At 46.5% G+C, this 14551-nt stretch overlaps 1 protein-coding gene across 3 annotated transcripts in view; it reads right to left on the reverse strand.

Moving 5' to 3' along the window:
* Window positions 1-8578: 8578 nt before the first annotated feature.
* The window catches only part of NTRK3 (neurotrophic receptor tyrosine kinase 3), a 205624-nt gene continuing 199651 nt past the window's right edge, over window positions 8579-14551 (reverse strand). For all 3 annotated transcript variants that reach the window (XM_085070424.1, XM_085070425.1, XM_085070426.1), the window contains one exon: window positions 8579-13990. In XM_085070424.1, the coding sequence (XP_084926550.1) occupies window positions 13805-13990 (186 nt within the window). In that variant the 3' untranslated portion in view covers window positions 8579-13804. The remainder of the gene's footprint in view (window positions 13991-14551) is intronic.

Genomic DNA, 14551 nt, shown 5'->3' on the forward strand with positions numbered 1-14551 from the left:
CTGTTTTCAAGGTGGAAATGGTTCCAGTTCGTGGTGGTCTGGAGCGGAGGTTTCGGGTTGAAATCTCTGTTCTCCATCGGTCATTGGCTGAACCTGGAGCGGGTGTCCGGAGCGTGGAACGCTGGGGTGGGGTGGTGACAGGGATGTGTGAGGTGAATGGAAGGGAGGGAGGTGGAGTTATGGGAAAGAGGGGATGCACAGCCTCTGGGGCTGGGGCAGGAACACGGAGATGAAAAAAATGACCTTTGGTGATGCCATTAAATCATCCTTTATACTAAACATAAATTATCGACGCAGTTTTAAAAAAATAATTTTCTGTTTCATTTCAAGGCTGGGGAGAGAGGAAGGGCCAAAGCAGGGCGGGAAAGAAGGGAAGGTCTGGGGAGGGTAAATACCTCAGCACTTTAACAGGTCCCTGGACCTCACTGCAAATTCTTAATTTAAAAACTCTTCGTATAAGTGTGACTAACGCTGTATCAGTCATCCCCTTCCAGGGGTATCAGAGCACTTGACGCACATGATGTGGCAGGTAGGGGACAAGCAGGGACCCTACCTTGGCCAATACTCAGATCAGAGCTCCTCATCCTCTGAGCTGGAGCCAATGGAGGTGGGGTGGGGAGGTGGAGATCATGACCTCTTTGCTCTCACCAGGTTCTCCCTTAAAGGGTAACCTGGCTTGTTCCCAGCAGGGCAAAGTGGTGAATTTTGATTTGGAGAAGGGGAGACTGTGGTTTGGAGAAGGCTGAGAACCATCAATTCTGTTGCAAAATGGCAAATAGGATTCGAAAGATGCAAAAGAAGCCCCAAATTAAGCAAATGTGGATTGGTGCATGGTATAAAAAAAAGTCTGCCAAAATAAATAGAAATCAATTCAGCATACATCACCAGAGGATTTGTTTTCTGCTCGTGCAGACTTTCCGTGACATTAACAGAGACTAAAATAAACTGTTTTAAATAATAGTAACAGCACAAATGCCATCAAAATGTCTTTCCTCTGAGCTGTAGCCCCATCCTCCTCTCAGTATCAGCTCGCCTGCCAGAGAGAGCTGTGGAGCAGCACCTTCTGGGGGCCCAGCCTGTCTGCACTGTTGAAGGGCAGCTCAGCTGGGAGGAGGAGTTTCCTGGAAATTAAGTCTACCCTTGCAGATTTCTGGAAGGTTAACAGGGGTTTTTTTGAGGCCAGCACAGGAAATCACAGTGATTTTTCTGCCTAGGCCAACCATGCTGCCACACAAAGAACTGATAGCACTGCTTCAACACACACATCTTGGAGAAATTACCAGAGGCAACTGCACAGTGCAGCCCCTAAAAACATTCCCAAATACAGCCTGAAGATCCCAAGACGGCCTTCACCCAAGAAGGTTGTGCATCCTTAATCTTTACCTGGGGAAACTTTGCCTCCTTGCCTGACCCAGAAGATTCAGAGGGAGTCGCAACGCTCACAGAAAGCTAAATAAATGCTGATCACTTGCCTGCCCAAAAATACTTCATTTCTCTTGAAATAACTTATGTAAAACAGCACTTCATTAAGACAAGGTGGGGGAGGGGGAGGTAATTTAGTATAGTTATTTATTTATTTTTGTTCTGCTTTAAGCCTATCTATGTAAAGCTCTCATGCAAAAAATTGCCTTCCAGTTTAGCTGAAAATTTAATGGACACTTCTGGAAAAAAAATAAAGAATAGAAAACTTAAAAAAAAGCCAATTTTCCTTCACACAGGGAATTAGCTGCTTGTGGGGGTTGAACAAGAGGATTGAGGGGAACTAAAACAATTTATATTGTTAGTACTGAAACCAGAGCTGTCAGGGAGCAAAATAAATGCAGTTAAAGTTATGGTGTTTGTCGGGTTTGAAGCAGAGAATCTGGGCCTGGAAGAAGCCCAGCAAGGAGAACTGAAGGTTTGGAGAAACCTTCAGGACTCATTCAGATGAGCACACATCATTTTGGAGGGACTCTTTCCTTACAGCTATAGCTCTTCTCCAACCAAGGCTGTCTTCTGCTTCACCACAGTTCAAATCTGACTTTCACCACCCTCCTGATCACTGATCCTTTACTGGGAATCAAATCCTCATCCTTTCCCTCTTCTCCCTGTGTCCCAAGAGGCTTCTTTGATCCCCCCTCTTAGCATCATTTGTTCTCTAAGCCCTTTATTAAATTATCTTTGCCATCCCCTGCAAGCTCATCCTTTCTGACTTCTGGATGGCCATAATCATCAGAAGTCTGACCTTAATTCCTCATTTCCAGTATTGCTACTTACAAGTTTTGAAGTCTTGTGTTTCAGGCACTTCCCAGTCCTCTCTGAGTGTCCATCCACATGTCTCATTGTAGTAACTTCCAGTCACAGCTGGGGAGAATGTGGGAGGTGGGATGCAGAGGAAACTGCTTCTAGAAAGCAGCATGTGTTGAGTGGGGGGAATAGCCCAACCTTCTGGCCTACTTTTCTGGCTCTTCTTCTTCACACTAAATTTTTCAGGGATGTAATGAGCCTGCAGAGTCCTGCCCAATGACTTCTCACCATGATGAATAGGTCTGGGAGACGTTCAACTCTAATTTGAGGGCATATCTTCCTCAGCATGATCCAGGAATACCTGTGGGATGAAATCCCAAATACGTGGGCTGAGCAAGATGACTCATGAGATACCTGCCTTTTTTGGCCTGTGAGGTAAGACTGCTTGTCCATTTGGAGCCTTGCCTGTTGGCTCTTCATCTTTGTCTGACTCTTCAAGGCCAGGATGGATGAGGCTTTGAGCAGCCTGGTCAGATGGAACATGTCCCTGCCCATGGTAGGGGAGTTGAAACTAGGTGATTTTAAGGTCTCTTCCAACCCAAAACATTCTATGTTTCTATGATTCTAACAACACTCCACTACACAGTAATGTGGCCTTTTTTTTTTTTTGATTAATGTGAAAATAATTTTTAGTGGCCACAGTGTCATTTATATGTCCCTTACCTGAAATTTTCCAAGAGATTTGTCTGTTTACCCTTTACCAACAGTAAATGTAATTGATGGCCAAAGCTGGATCACGTGATTCTTCCAATAAAATAAAGATTCTGTTTCTAAAGGGCTGCCAGTGTAGTATCTCTCCATTTGTCAAACTGTCCCAATGGATGAGCAGAAAAGAGCCTTTCACAATCCAAATTAGAGATGAAGCCCTCATAGGTGGAACACCAGTGCAGGAAAAAGAGGGGCAAAGAGTTTAATTCTGAAGGAAAACGTTATTCTTGCTAGCATCGGAACAACTGGTTTGTGTTTTAAACCATCCCTCCTCCATCACTTGAAAACAAGACACCAGATAATGATTTCATATTAGGAAAAACATGGGAGAAGGGTGAGACAGCAGTTGCCTGGGCAGTGTGGGCATGATTTCTTCAAAAGTGGAGTTTTCATCCAAGGCGGGGTGCCTCCTCCGGCGGCGGGCGGTGCCGCTGTCCGCGGTGCTGATCCGCAGGGAGCGGCTCACCTCGCCTGTCCGTCTGCTGAAACATCACCGAGAGATTGGGGACTGAACTGTTTTAGGCTCGTTGGGAACACTACTTGCACCAAATAGGAGTTGTTTAAAAAAAAATTAAAAGAAAAGGCACACCAGGCACTTGCTAGTGAAAGGTGCTGGGCTGTAAAGCTGTTGTTTTATCATTTGGCAGGATCTGGTCTCTCTCATCCTCTCCCAAATCTGCCTCTTAATTTCAGTTTTCAGGAAGGCCATAAGCCAGGATTTGTTCTGTATTAGCAGGAGAAGGAGAAAAAGGAAATTAAAAGTGAGAGGAGGTTTGTAGGGTATAGAGCTGCTCTGGTCCTGGTGGCCAATGTTCTTTGTTGCCAGGATGAATATTCTGAGTCTTTTCTCAAGTACAGCAGTGGATTTTCTTGTATTATAAACAAACCACGATCTTTTTGGATGGAATGTTTGTGGGTTGTTTTTTTTTCTCTTTTCTTCTGTAACATTTCTCTTTCTCCCGCGTTCTGTTGCTAACATCTGTTCAGTGCCTCTCAGTATCTACAGCCTTTACTGACTTCAAAGCTGCGGGTCTTCAACACCTTCAACATTTAGCCTGGAGTTGCACAAGAAGGTTCAGTTACACAGGAACAACAATTCAGTCCCTTGCTGGTTTCTATTGTTTCAATCTAGCTACACAAGAATGAGGCTGGACTGGAACAGATCACAGCCGGAATCAATCCCAACCATCTCCCCAGCAATCAGAACAACCTGCTGGGAGCTGAGTAACTGCTGAATTCTTGGTGAGAGAAATTATAGGCATAAAAACAAAATCAAATATACTCTTGTGCTCATTCAACATTTCAAGGCATATTTATAGGTACTGCTGTATGGCATCTTAAATATCAGAGTTTAAAAAGGAACTGGATCACTCCTGTTGGGGAAAATAATTTTTCTGCTCTGTCACTTTCACTATCTCTGCCCCTGATGAAAGAGGGAGAGAAAAACACTGAATTACACACCCATTCAGCCCCTGTCATCACTTCTTTGGGCTGTTTGGATAGCCCTGGGAAAGATCTGTGGAGATAAGGAGATCTGAAGGTCGTCTGAGGGTCATTCCTCAGAACTGGAGTAAGAACAAGAGAGTTGGGCAGGAATCTGCTCAAAAACAGCTGCGAATTTCTTCCTATATGAAGCTGGCAATGTCTTAGTAGGTGAACAGATGACTTAGCAGTCTAAGTCCTAGCTGAGTGCCTTCCTTAGACTGCTCCACTGTATTCTTCTCCCCCTGCACCTAAGTCTTGCTGTCACTGGAAGGGAAAGCTGAGAAGAAATTTTACCACTGAAGAAAATCCCTACCTATGGGAGATACTTCCACCTTATTTCTTCACTTTTACTTTCAAGAAGACAGAATACTCTTAAAATTTCTTAATTTTAAAATTTCTTAAATTTTAAGAGGGAGAATTTTCTTCCAAAAAATTCCCAGGAACCCTGAGAAATGGATCTGCATTCATTATAGAGAGGTGAGGCAGAGAGCTACAGCCGCCAAGGCCTGTACTCGTAATGGTCTGTGAGAAAAAGCACTCAGCAGCTAAGAGTATTTGTCTTGGGAACTGTAGTCAGTGAACCTTGGGTGGGAACCAAGCAAAATCAGCAAACTTGCTGTTGGTCCAGGATCAGAATGAGCTAAAGCTCCTCTATCGCATGCCTGAGACTCAATTACTGTGTAATCTCTGTGGCATAGACATCTAGGAACCTCTGTGGATAGCAGATGGCTGCTGAATGGTGAGAGCAGATGACAGATTCTGGGCAGTGCTAAACCAGAAGACCTCAAATCCTGATTATAAAAGGCAGTTCTTGAGGTTAAATCAAACCAGGCACCTGAGCAGGAGGGAGTCATGCAGCATTGCACAAAGCCAACACTCTACCAGGCATGGAGGGCTCTTGTAAAAAGCTCCACTTCCCTTCCTCTCCCCAACACACATTCACACACACTGCCACATACAGCAGACAAAATCAAGGTTATGTGTTTCCTGAAATATGGTTGGCTGGATAACTACACTTACAGAGAACTCTTTGTAAAGCAATAGCAGAATGAGTAACAGTGCATCGCTGCCATGGGAAATAAAAAGAAAAGTAACCCAACTGAAATTCAGCCAGAATCATTCCAAACCCCAAAGGTTGGCCTCTTATTTTTTTTTTTTTTTCTTTAATGTGTCTGACATTTTATGGCATCAATAATGCAAACAAAGAGGAAATCATATTTGCAGAACACTAATGCACGGATGTCTAAAGTGAAATACAATACTGATTACTTTTTAAATGAAGCCACCAGGTTTTGATGGGCTGTGGTGGTTAAATTGGTCCATCAAATTCCTTCCAAAGCAAATTCCAGTCCAAAGCAAGAGCTTGACCTTTTCTATAACCTTGGGTAGCCTTTTCAGCTGTATTCTGATTGGGGGTAATAAATGTTAGTTTGAAGGAATCTTCCTGATGGGTCAAATTACAGAAATGTCACAATTCCTTCTGAAGATGAGGGGAAGCTATAGATATGTCACCTCTTCGCAGGCTGTCCAAAACCTTTGGCAAATATAATGGTAAGCCTACAATGAAGAGCTGTGGGTGAGAGGATAGATGGGCTCTAAAAGAGATTTCTAGACATACTATTGAGATTTTGCCCTTAGTAGCTGATCTCTTCAACACCTGATAGCTTTTCTCTTGCCTAGAACCTCCTGCAGATGACTGCAGAGCAACGTCTGTGTAGGAAAATAAGTGTATGAGTAAGCAGATGTGGCAAAAATACACAAAGTAATCTTCCTTTCCGTTTCCATATTTTTTTATATGCTAGTGTTTTTTTCACAGAGCATCTCAGAGATGCTTCTTAAGAACTACAGACAGGATTGTCTCTGCCAGCATGAAAGTGAAGAAGCTGTCGTGGTCCTGCCTGGGAAATCCCGCTGCTCAATCTCTTCTTACAGCAAAAGACAGAGGGTTTGGGGTCAAGCCTATGCTTTCAACTTATCAGCAGGAGCATTCAGCTCAGGAGCCAAGGGGCTTCTTTTGCTATGTCCTCTGACTTGCACTGAGCTCACTGCGTGAATTTCTTTAATTCATGCAGTTTTGCTTCGGCAGGCAGCGCTCATTGTGTGCCTGTGTGCTGGTGAGTAGGATTGGATGCCACCATCTCACACCAGCTGGGAGTTTGTCTGCCGTTTAGATCACATCTGATCAGAGCTTTGTGTGTGGGGATTGTATGTCTTGGAGTTAATCAGTGCAAGCAGCTAATTGCCACTAGTTAACTAGAGCCTTTTAATTAGGACTGTTCTGCTGGGTGGATACATGGAGAGAGCTGTTAGTCACTGGCAAAAATTTCAGCCTTGTGATGTAAACCTCTTTGGGGAATTAAAAAAATAAAATATAGGCTGGAGCTATTGTCACTTTAGCACGGCAGAAAATCGGTTGCAGAAGAACTGGCCTGGATGAGGTTGGAGTCACACTTTGCTGGGGTCAAAAATGATAGTGGCTGCTCCCCGACCCTTTCTCCTGTGCAGAAGGGTGGGACACTGTTGGCTTCAGCTGGGATTTACAGGAGATACCCCACATGCATTACAATGAGCTTTGCTGTAAAATTCACTGCACAGAGGTTAATCTAGATGTCAACACTGCCTGACAGCAGTGAAATTACTCCGGGGCAGTGCTCCTTCTGAAGTCTTAATATAACAGTCAATTCCATCCTGCCTGCAGGAAATGAAAGTTTTCTGCTTTGTGTGCAGAATCATCCGGCGCCAATTTTCTCACTGTTTGAAGTCCAAACTGTTTGTGGTCTTGGGATTCACCTCACATTAAGACTTTCACTTCATTTAAAAACTCTGCTAGTCAAGTCCTGAGAACTGCAAGGACAGGAGCTGCACAGGGAGAAAAAGAAGAGGGCATGGAGGGAGAAATCTGATCTCACCTACCACACTGAAATCAAACAGCTTCACCAGCCCTCTGTGCTCTGTGAAGGGAGTGAACGCAGAAACTCAGTTATCTGAGTATCAAGCAGCAAAGACTGGAGAGGCTGGAAGCCAGCAGAGAGCAAGAGAAAGCATGCAAGAAGACATTTGGACCTCCCAGAGCTATGATTTCCTTTAGAGGTATTTCAGCCCTTCCCTGCTGGGACCTTGTCCTAAGCAGGCAGTAGTTGAGCAGTTAAACTCCCCCTCAGAACAAATGTTCCAGTTTCCAGCAGTGGGATCAGCCACTCATCTGGGCGGGAGATCAGTTCCTATGGAGGATTCCTGACAATGGGGGGAAGTGAAGGCTGGATTTGTTGTGCCTCTTTCTCCTTGCAGAGATGCTAAAATTGTGGGGAAAATTTAGCAGAAGGGAGGAGGAACCAGTGGTCATCCATTTAGTCCAAAAAGAGCCGTCAGATGGGTCCATGAGAAACTCAAGCCACCAACATGAAACCAACCTACCAGCTTAGTTAACCTTTGGGTAAAGCTGGAATATTTTGTCCTTCCTTCTCTTTGGTGTCTTATCTCTTTCCTCAGTTCAGTTTTTCAAAGTTGTAAGCAATAGGACTCCAATCCCTTCTCTCAGGAGCAGTTCCATGGCTCAGTGTTGCACCAGAAAGGAGTAAGAGGCACAGGAGAGATGGAAAACTCCTCCATTCCTCCCAGAGCAGCAACTGACATCCCTGCCTGTGTCATTTATGACACTGCCAGCCAGAACAGATGTTTTGAAAACACCTACTTTCTCCAGGCTTGAAACTCAATATCTCTGCTTTCAAGGACAGCGGCAAAGGGAAAAGAATTTTTAGGACTTAGCAGCTACGTAAACATTAAATGGGTATTGATGTAAGAGACGCCTTGGTGTGGGAGTGGAGAAAGTACCTTAGAGTTAAGCAAGTCTGTCCAATCCTGAAAAGCAGTGCTGAGAGGGAATTTTCTCTTCTTCTATTTTTGGTACTCATTTGGACACAGCACCGTTATGCCAAGGCTCCATGAGCCCAACATCCATCATCACCACCACTGCATGTGAATGGAGAACAAACATTTTGGGTTGTACCAAAAGGTGCAACACCTGTGCCTGTGAGTCTCATAGCAGAGGAGTCCTGTTGATGCCCAGAGCCTTCCAGCTATCAGAGGAGCCACCACAGCGTGGTATCCCAGTCAGGATTTCATTTATTTCCCTTGCTTATTCTCATCATTGCCTTACAACCAGAGAACACACCTAGAGCTGTGACAAAAACATTGGGTACAAGCTGTGGCTGTAGTGCTTCAGCTGATTCCTGACCAGATCAGGAAAGGGTGTAGATACTCCCTGAGGAGGGAGAAAATTAGAAAAATTTAAAAAAAGTATTTCTTAGGATGACATACTGAACAAAATACGGTCTTCTCACAGACTGGCACATGACTGAATGCTGTTCTAGTGTTCAGAACTACCTCTGGGTTTGGGTGCTTGTGGTGACCATGTCTGCATCCTTCAATCCATATCCTGAACTCCAGGAAACTTATACATTTGAGTTCTGGGAAATAAGAGCCTTTCACATGAAAGGAAACAGCTCATATAGTATTATACTTCTGTCTGTGCCCCTGAAAAAGCATAACTTTTCAGACTTTCTTTTAGTTGCATTTTCTTATAGGGAAAAAAATCACAGAAAATCACAAAGCCTAGTGATTTTGTTTTCCACCTGCATAAATGGTCCCTTGATTTTATTGGTTTCTGCCTCCTTTTTAAACCAGTATTTGCCCAGCTTCATAGCTAACTTTTCCTGGAGCTGCAGTACGTTGCTATTTTCTTTTGTTTTTGCTTGTTTCCATTGTGCTACTTAAAATTCTACACCACACTCCCCAAATCTGTCTTGATTTCCCAACCCAAGATACTCAGTTGCCTTCTAAAACCAGCCTTTCCCTTTCCTTGGCTCTTTTATTTCTCCACATATTTTCTCACCTTGTTCCACCCACTGCTGGGGACAAGCAAACAGCTCAAAGCTAACGATGTCTCTCAGGCAAGCAGCCTCTTTAAAGTCATTCCACTGTTTTCACATTTGTCTGTGCAGCACAGTTCCCAGAGTCACCCGTCTGCAATCGGACACCCTGCAGACCTGAGGACAGACCTAAAATCAGGCAGCTCAGATTTTTCACCCCCAAAATTCATGCATTAAGGGACATCTAAAAAGAGCAGATGGACAAAGTTTGCGGGAGCCAGGATGGACTTTCGGTCTGGCAGATCACTGCACTTCTTCCCTTTGCTACTTTTCTCTCTTATGCCTTGCAACCTGACAGACTGGGGTGGACAGAAAAATAACGGAAGGAAAACACAAGCCAGGTCACTGATGAGACCCTGAGGTTGAAGCCACATTCACTGCCTGAAGTTTGCAGTCCTGGCACACGATTTCCACCTGTACCATGCACCAAAATAGCACCTTCACCTCCAAGGAAGCATCATTTCAGTGACACTCTTGGGTGACTGAGTTGGTGCAAACAATTTTAATTTTTAGGGAGCAGTGTGCAGCTGGGACAGGGAAGAGCCTATTTCCCCTTCTCAGCTGTGCTCAGACTGGTGTTCCTTCCACCTCCCTTCCACAAGTCCCTTGAGAAAACTGCAGATGGAAGAGGCTGGGTGGTGGGAAGGTCTGCCTGGACATGCTGGGAATTTGTCCTGGCTTGCCCCAGAGTGGGGTGAGACCTGTGGGTCTTCCCAGGCAGCAGGGATAGCTCTCTGCTCTCAGTAAATACAGGGCACAGGGAAGTATCTCTCCTAGAAATAAAAAAGCATGAACTCATTTCTCTTTGACTCCAAACACTCAGATGTTGATACTCCATGACAGTTTCCCCCAGAATCTGCTCTTCTTCCCCTCACACATAGGCCCATCACAGAGTCCCTCTTCCTACACGGGAGATCACCAGTCCATGCTGATGGGAAGCTCTGCTTCTGCTCCAGGAAAGGTCCTTCTAGAAATGAGGTCTCAGGGTGTTCACCAGGAATGCAGCACAGCTGCTTTCCCTCTTCCCCTCCAAAACTGTCACACCAAAAAGGGATGCAGTAGCTTCTATCATGTCTTTGAATGCAAAATAATCTCCTCCTCGCCCCCAGCAAACCTCCATCCAACACTGACAGGCTGAGGGGGCCAGAGCAGCAACAGCAGCAACAGGGCAGATGTCACACCACAGAACCGCAGCTTCTCCGGCTCTTCTGAGCAACAGCTCCCAATTAACTCTGACAACAGGACCTTTCTCCAAGGCAGTCATGCAGAGCAGTCAGAGCCTGAGCATTGGTGTCAGACACTTCACATCTTCTGGGGACCCATAAAATCTCCTCACAGACCACCTACTCCTACACATGCAGCAGCAAGGCTCAGCTCACGCTCGGCTCCTGAGCTCACCTCGTTGTTGTGACTGTGCAGAGAGGTGGTGAAAGGGACAGGGTGGTGGTGCTGGGTGGGGAGGGAAAGGAGGAAAGAAGTGAGGAAGGGAGGATGTAGCTGCAGTGCAGAATGGTGACAAGGGAATCTCAGCTGGGAACACAGTGTCTGTAGGTGATTTGATAGTGTAAAAGCCCATGGCATTGGCCCAAAGAGAAATGAGAGCATGAGAGTGAGACAGAGGGCAAAATTGTGGCCTTGCACAGCCTGACACAGTGCCTGGGAGCCACAAGAGCAAGAAGCCACTTGGGTAAGAGACAGGCAGCCCCAGGAAAGGGTTTTCTTTTGGAGATGATGGGCAGTTAACAGCCATTGCTTGTTCTCTCCCCATGCAGAATCTCCAGTCCTTCCAGCCAAAGCAGCCTGCACAAAAAGCGAGCCAGTCTAGGGCTAGCAACCTTTTAACCAGTCTTTTCAAAGTTGGTCCTAAGCAGGCAGGATATCCTCTCCCAAGAGAATGAGATCCTGCTGTGGGGAGGTGAAACAGTACCCTGTTCCTGTGTGTGAACTCCTGGTGCTGCTCCACACCCTTGTCCATGCCCAAGCCATCACTGGTGTCACACTGGGAGCAGCTGGTGCCTGTTCAGTGGCAGTCTGTCCAGCCCCCACTGGCACAAGTCTGTCCCACTAGCCCTGATCTCTCTAACATGCAGAGGAAAGTGATGTCCTTACTCCGATGTGGCTGCTGCCACCCCTCATCTCCCACCCCAGGCTTGCACTGCTCATTACACAAGCACAGAATTAACCCTCGGCTGCTGTTGTCACCACAATCCTCCTTGCAGCAGTGTCCCCTGCCTCTGTCCAAAACCATCAGACAGGTCATGGCAGGGAGAGGTATTGATTGTCAGGAGACGTGGGGGATGGGGAGAGGATGCAAGATCTTCCCTTTCAGTGCAAGCCATGACCAGAGTCACCTATCTCCTATTGCATCCTGGACATGAATATCACTCTGGCCATGGGGAAGGAGCCAAGATCCCTTCTCTGTCCCCTCTTCCCCCATCTGCATTCCCTTCCAGGCAAGTGCCACATCCGAGCAGGCTATTTTTATGCTGGCAGTTGTTGCCTTCTCAAAATTGCCTTGACAATGCCTGTGCTTGCTGCCCATTCCCTGCCTCCTGAGAGCAGCTGCCAAGCTGAGGTTCCCCCTCATCCTCCATTATCCACATGAAAAAAAGGCCCAGAAAGGTTTTGTATTCTCAGCCCAGTCTGGACAGGCAGGATTCAGCATCTGACTGTTTCCCCAGGTCAGGATTATTTTCTGCTCCGGGGAGATCGGCCGTGGTGAGGATGCTGCTGTCTCTCCCTGCCTGTCCCCAGCACCCCCTGTTGCTGCCTGTCAGGCCTTTCTCCTCATTGAGATGCAAGGCTGGCCGCTGCGGCCATCCGCTGAGCCGTCTGCTCCTGAAGGCACCTTCCCCTCCTTCCCCCCTCCTCCCGGGGCTGCCTGTGGAGCTATTCTTCAGCCTCTGCATTTCACAACAGCTCAAAGGCAGATGCATCAATCCTTTCAGGGGATGGGGACGTGAGGAGAATGGCAAGGGAGCTGCAGGCAGGTGTTTGTAGGTTCCCAGCCATCTCACAAGCCTCGTCCCCCTCCCTGTCCCCCCGCTGGCTTGTGCCTGAGGCTTGGACTGAGGCATGGGGCAGGGATGGGGAAGGGAGGAGGATGGGGAGGAAGAGCTCTGGGATGTGCTGACCCCACAGACATGCCCAGCAGGGTTGCAGGAATGTTCCCAGCTGTCTGCACCCTGAAGCCTTTTCCCCATGCGGGGAGCAAGGACCCAACCCTGCTCGTTAAATGTTTACACCAGGGGCCAACTTGGCCCTGGTGCAGACAGCCGAGGGCAGGGGGGGAACAACCCCATGGCCACTAACAGCCACAAGGGTGGGGACGAGTGGGGTTGCTCCTCCCAAAGTACCACCTGCGCCGGATGCCCTGGGTGAGCAGCACTCCTGTCACACGCTGGGATGGGTTGGGGGTGATTCAGGACCGGGTCTCCAGGACACCCCCTCGGCTCCCAGACACAGCCACTTTGGTCCTGCTGCTGTCCCAGCAGTGGCACGGGGCAGAGGGAGGGCAGGGGCAGGAGGCTGCAGTCTGTGGGAGGGCGGCTGCTTCCCGGTGTGTTTTACCCGTAGGTGCCACAATCCTTTGACTGTGTGTTCAAAAGCCTTGAGTCTATACATTTAAGAATCAGCAAATTAGAAAAATTGTCCTGAAATGTTGGAGGGAGGAAAAAGGCAGGAAGGCTGAGAGGGATGAGGAGGGACTGAGAGGAAGGGAGGGAAGGGGTTGGTAAAAGAGAGTTCATCCAGGGGCACTGCCCTGGCTTTGTGCCCATCACCTGCGGGCTGGCAAGGAGGGAGGGAGGCAAGGACGAAAAGGGAGGACTGATTTCACACATTCAGTGCATATCATACAACCAGGGCAAGGCTTTCTTCCTGGGGCTCCTACCCAGGATGGCATTGCTGCCATAGCCAGTCGAGAGCCCTGCCCAGCAGCCCGAACCATACTCACAGCAGGGTTACAATTCACTGCTTGATTGCTCGGGGGAAAGATACCTTCTCCTTCCTTTCTCTCTTTTTTTTTTTCTTTTTAATTATATATATATTTTAAGTACTTTTTCTCCCTTTTTTGTTTCTTTTTTTTTTTTTATATAGTCTCACAATTTTCTGTAACAGCAGCTTCTTTCTGTATTGGTGTGGAAGTTATATAGAGAGAGATATCTATAAATATATATAAGCCAAACTGCCTTACAGGTTGTTGTTCTGTGGGATTTTTGTCGGTTTGCTTTTTGTTTTGCTTTTTTTTTTTTTTTGTTTTCAGTGTTGTATGTGTAGCAGGCACTTGAGTTTATATGAAGATGTTTGCTTGGGAGCTGAGGGGCAAAGGGTTTGGGAGGGGGAAAGGGAAGGAAGGACGGGAGGAAGGAGCAGGGACTTCCAACAAGTGGCCACTGCTAGCCAAGGATGTCCAGGTAGATTGGTGTGGCCTTGCCCAGAGCATGAAGGATCTTGTAGATTTCCTTGATGTTGAGCCTTTGCTGAGGTTCCCTCTGCCAGCAGCCCAACATGATGTCGTAAACCTCCTTGGGGCAGACTCGGGGTCTTTCCAAAACTCGCCCTTGGGTAATGCACTCGATGACCTGAAAGAAAGAAAGAAAAAAAGGAAACACTGAACACCAGCTAGGAAGATTGTGGAGGATGTCCTGTCCTTGCTACTGCTTGGCTGATGTGGTACCATTTAGTGAATGGGAGCACTGAGAGGCCAAATCTCAGATATCCTCAGTGCTCACCTGTTTGTTGCTAATGATAATTTTACAGTGAAAAGTTTGTCTCCAGATGTAGTTTTTCAGATCCCAAAAACCTTCCTCGTTTGACACCTACCTGCCCCAATGCACTCCCCAAATAGGAGGTCACAAGCAAATGAAATAGATTTTAATTTATGATGTCAGTTCTTCCTGCTAAATTAAGAAGGAAAAGAAAAAGTCTTAAAATCCCCAATGTAAAGTAATATTTTGCACAGCTGAAATTATATTTTTCTTGTCTGAAAACCAAGAGTCCGTTGCAAAGCCCAAGAGAGGTTTATAAGGAAGAGTTCAGAGCATCTTTTCCTACATACTTCTCCAAGGGCAGATTTGCCTCTTTCTGAGATAGAAAAGCAACTAAAGGAATGAAATTTCATGTCAAGTCACATCTGTGATGGA

Source organism: Lichenostomus cassidix, chromosome 10 (genome assembly GCF_008360975.1).
Source record: "Lichenostomus cassidix isolate B80296 chromosome 10, HeHo_3.0, whole genome shotgun sequence".
Classification (NCBI taxonomy): Eukaryota; Metazoa; Chordata; class Aves; order Passeriformes; family Meliphagidae; genus Lichenostomus; species Lichenostomus cassidix.